Source organism: Amblyomma mixtum, chromosome 3 (genome assembly GCF_055824585.1).
Source record: "Amblyomma mixtum isolate Tamu chromosome 3, ASM5582458v1, whole genome shotgun sequence".
Lineage (NCBI taxonomy): Eukaryota > Metazoa > Arthropoda > Arachnida > Ixodida > Ixodidae > Amblyomma > Amblyomma mixtum.
In genome coordinates, this window is record NC_143014.1 from 114,659,333 (window position 1) to 114,663,030 (window position 3,698).

A 3,698-nucleotide genomic window follows, 5' to 3' on the forward strand; every position below is an offset into this window, starting at 1 on the left:
TCCCCGTTCCACCTTCTGCCTTTTACTCTCTCTCGTTCAAATGTTGCCGCGCGAAGAGCAGCCACGCCTAGTTGTCCAACCACTCCTCTAAAACCGTACTTCCCGATTAGCGAAACGTCAACGCTATAAATAATGACGTCACAGGTTTATGAGGGGGCGCGTCTTCGTTTTCGAGGCTTGTGGGATTGGTGGCCGCTGGTTCGCGGGCATGCCCGGTCATGTTCGAGTGCCGGCCGGCGTTTGTCAGCTGCTTGGTGTTGCTGATGCAAGGGCGCGATGACTCACGTTGGACTGCTTGAGCTGTGGGAAAGCGAATGCGGTGGCCAAGATGGAGAAACTTACGGACCTACACCGCCGAGCAGCGTTTGGAATGAACTTACCAACGCCCTTTGGGCCGCAAATGAAGACGAGGCTCTGCACTCCGGAGATGCAATGTTGCTGGGCCCCGATGTCGCGCAATCTTACCGCCTGGCTCCGAACACCTCAAGCGTTAACCAAAGTGTGGTTGAGTGGCCCGGTGACTTCGGTTTCAGCGCCGTTATCGCGGGCCCGGCGAGAGCTGGCAAGAACGTCACATGGACGTACTCCGAGCAGCTTCGCAAGCTGTACGTTACCATGAATAATCCGTGCCCCATCAGGTGCGTCACCGAGCGAGTTCCTCCTGAAGGATCGTTTGTATGTGTGGTCGCTGTCTTTAAAGAGTCAGATTCCCGCCAAGAAAATGTTTTGAGGTGCCCAGCGCATCGCATGCCGGCGGACGCACTGAGCATTGGAGCCCTCAAGGGTCAATGGTTCGACTGTGATCACCCCGGAGCGCAGTACTGCTGCGACAACGCAAACGGCGGGCGGCACTGCATTCGGTTGCCGCTGGGATCGGACGTGTTCAACCTCAAGTTTGGTTGTCGGAACAGCTGTGCCGGTGGACCTAGCCGCCGAGCCACCGAAATTGTCTTCCTGCTGCAGTCGCCCGAGGGCCAGGACTTGGCACGCAGCGTAGTCCAGGTGAGGGAGTGAAGTCAGCTTGCGCGTTATGTGTGCATGCATTGACGTTGTCTCACTCTAGGCTGGGAGATAACGGATGGGCCGCGTTTGGTGCAGGTCAAGGTGTGCGCCTGCCCGGGCCGCGACCGAAGACACGACGAGCTAGGCAGAGAGCACGAGCGCGCAATGCCGACGACGCAAGCACCCTTTCCGTCTACGAGCATGCTACGGGACGTTGATGGAACCGACGGGTCCAGCTCGGACAGCGGAGGCGACAGCCGTGGTGGTCCCTTGACACTTCGTGTGAAAGATCGCGAGGTGCACCGGGTTTTGTCTCATCTTCTTGAGAACGCGCATACACTGTCTGATCCGGACCTGAGAACGCGGCGAGATCCATCTTCAGAGTCAGATGACTAGTTGGAAAACTTTAGCGCTTTCATTCGACCAGTGTTGCGTTTTGTGACGAAAATAGCGTACTTTGCGATATACAGTCCGCACCCGGTGTGCAGCCCGCGAGCTTGTATGCCGAATTACGGTATATGCTATTGGCTAACCTTCACCTTTCGTGCACTTCCACTAAGCGAATTCCGCTGAGCCCCAGTTTAAACAAAGTCGCGTCGGCTTTCTTTTCCGCATTTCCATTTCATGCGCATGGCGATAGACAAGGCTGGTTTCAGGAGAAAGGTGACGCGTGTATTTTCTCAAAAAGCGTACAGCCATGGTTTTGTGGCACAGCAGTGAGGTGGCTACTTTGATTTTCCGCAAATGCTGATCAGGCACATGCTTTTAATGTGAAAGCACTAATAGCTGTGCTCCCCGGGTTTCTGCAGTGTCTGTGTGAAGCCTCTGAGCAGCAAGTGTAACCACTGGGTCAGTGGACACCTCAATTGCGCTGTGAGTAGGCGGTGGAGAGGCAAATTGAGGGAGTTATGTGCCTTTCTTTTTCTCGAAACCTGCTGAAGGTTTAGACTTATTGACTTTGAAGAAAGGAGAGACACACAACTGTCTCCCTGGGTCCATGGACAGTTCAATCACGCTTTGAAGTATGTGGTGCGCAGTGGTGTCCTCCTGCAAAAAACCGTGCTTGTGCACAATATTTCATGCTTAGCAATGCTAAACTACCAGCCATTTTTTTGCAGTGCTTGTTTTTGTGAAAAATTGTTGCCTTAAAAGGTATCAGAATGGTCGAATGCAAGCACCTAGCAACTGTTCATTTAGTCTCCACATGTCAACTCTTCGAATAGTAGTTTTCAGCACAGTCTTTTCCAGATGCCATTTTATTATGTCACTCATGCTGTGTCTTGACCAGCTGTAACAACCCATTTTTTTATTATTGTTGCATCTGCGGGAACACATCTGCTCCATGTGGATGTGCTGTCAATTCATAGTGTGATAATGCACTTTTGTTTTTAGAATGAATGTGTTCGTGTGTGTGTGTGTCAGCGCTGCTCTTAAGAGAGCAGCACTGGTTTAACTGTGAGTGTTTCTAAGTATGTGAATGGTATTTGTCAGGTTGCCACATGGAATGCATGGTCAACCCACTCCAACCTTCACCAGTGACCTTGTATTGAAAGATCATGTAGCCTTCTATTGTTTTCAAATATTTTAAAACAATGCCTATACATGGTCATAAAATAATATACAAGCTTTTGCATTGCCATATAAAAGTTGGATATCTGTGATAGTGTACAACATTTTGATGTCCTTACCTTAGTGCAATATTGCACGTCATTAAAGAGCCATTTTGCCAATATGTTTACACCTTGTTCTGTTATTTCTCGTGAGTGAATTATTTGACTGCCTTACAGGGAGGTTTTCTTTCAGTAAGCAGTGAATTAGCCAGTCTAAAGCCCACTTTTGTTGTTTCTATGCATTACAGTGCACAGCAAGATATTGTAGCAATATTTTCATGATCTGTCATATGCCGACAAAGTGAATTCCAAACAGTTTCTAGAATCTGGAGCCATTGTTTTGAGCCAAACTCAGAATTTCAGTGTGCCAGTATTGCACAGGCAGTGTCAATGGTGGCTTAATACTTGAAAACAGTACCTGCCCATCATGTGCCCATCATCACTAGCCGCTGCCTGGAGTAAATGACTCGTGCAGCAGTCTACTAGTTTAGTTTAAAGAGCATTCAATGACCACTTAGTGCACCCATGCAGCATTGGTATAGCTTGCGCCTGCTCTATTAAGTTCCACATGTCCTCATGTGTTCCCAAACCTTAAGAAGGACATACTGGGAGAGCTCCATTTGCACATCCGATATATTTTAACTCAACGCCTTGTTCCCACTGATGTGATGTAATAGGCTCCTTTCAATTTGAACAAAATATCAGTCTTCTTTAAGTCTAAATTATCAAGAGTTCAGTGTACTTGCATTTTTTAATTTTCCTTCTTCCAGCACTGTGAGGCAGAGGAGAATTCCCATTTGTGCAGACTTTGTAAAATCGCAACATTTTCCGTATGTGTACTGCTACTAGAGCAACTTTTTTTGGAGTAGCTATTCAAAGAACATTACAACTAAACGAATCTCGTCACAAGCCCCAGACAAATTAGCTTCTATGAAAAAAATTAGACATCCACCCGAGAGAGAGCACTGCTGGACTTCAGCGCTGTTTGTTGCTGTCCATTTTCTTTGTCCAACGCAAAAGGGGTTGAGCAGCATATGTTAAATACACTTAAGACTATACAATGAATTCTTGGTTTGCAAATTCAAA

The 3,698-nt window shown here is 47.9% G+C and overlaps 1 protein-coding gene across 1 annotated transcript; it reads left to right on the top strand.

The window, feature by feature from the left end:
• Nucleotides 1-185: 185 nt before the first annotated feature.
• LOC149351454 (cellular tumor antigen p53-like) lies at nt 186-2,738 on the top strand. Its single transcript, XM_089577029.1, has 2 exons — nt 186-1,002; nt 1,099-2,738. The coding sequence occupies exons 1-2, from the start codon at nt 277-279 to the stop codon at nt 1,396-1,398; spliced, it is 1,026 nt and encodes a 341-aa protein (XP_089433155.1). The 5' UTR covers nt 186-276; the 3' UTR covers nt 1,399-2,738.
• Nucleotides 2,739-3,698: the final 960 nt, after the last annotated feature.

Excerpts from the sequence above, each read along its gene's own strand:
- LOC149351454 (XM_089577029.1), top strand. The coding sequence starts at position 277 with ATGACTCACGTTGGACTGCTTGAGCTGTGGGAAAGCGAATGCGGTGGC. Across the intron at positions 1,003-1,098 it reads TGGCACGCAGCGTAGTCCAG|GTCAAGGTGTGCGCCTGCCC; the intron begins GTGAGGGAGTGA and ends CGTTTGGTGCAG.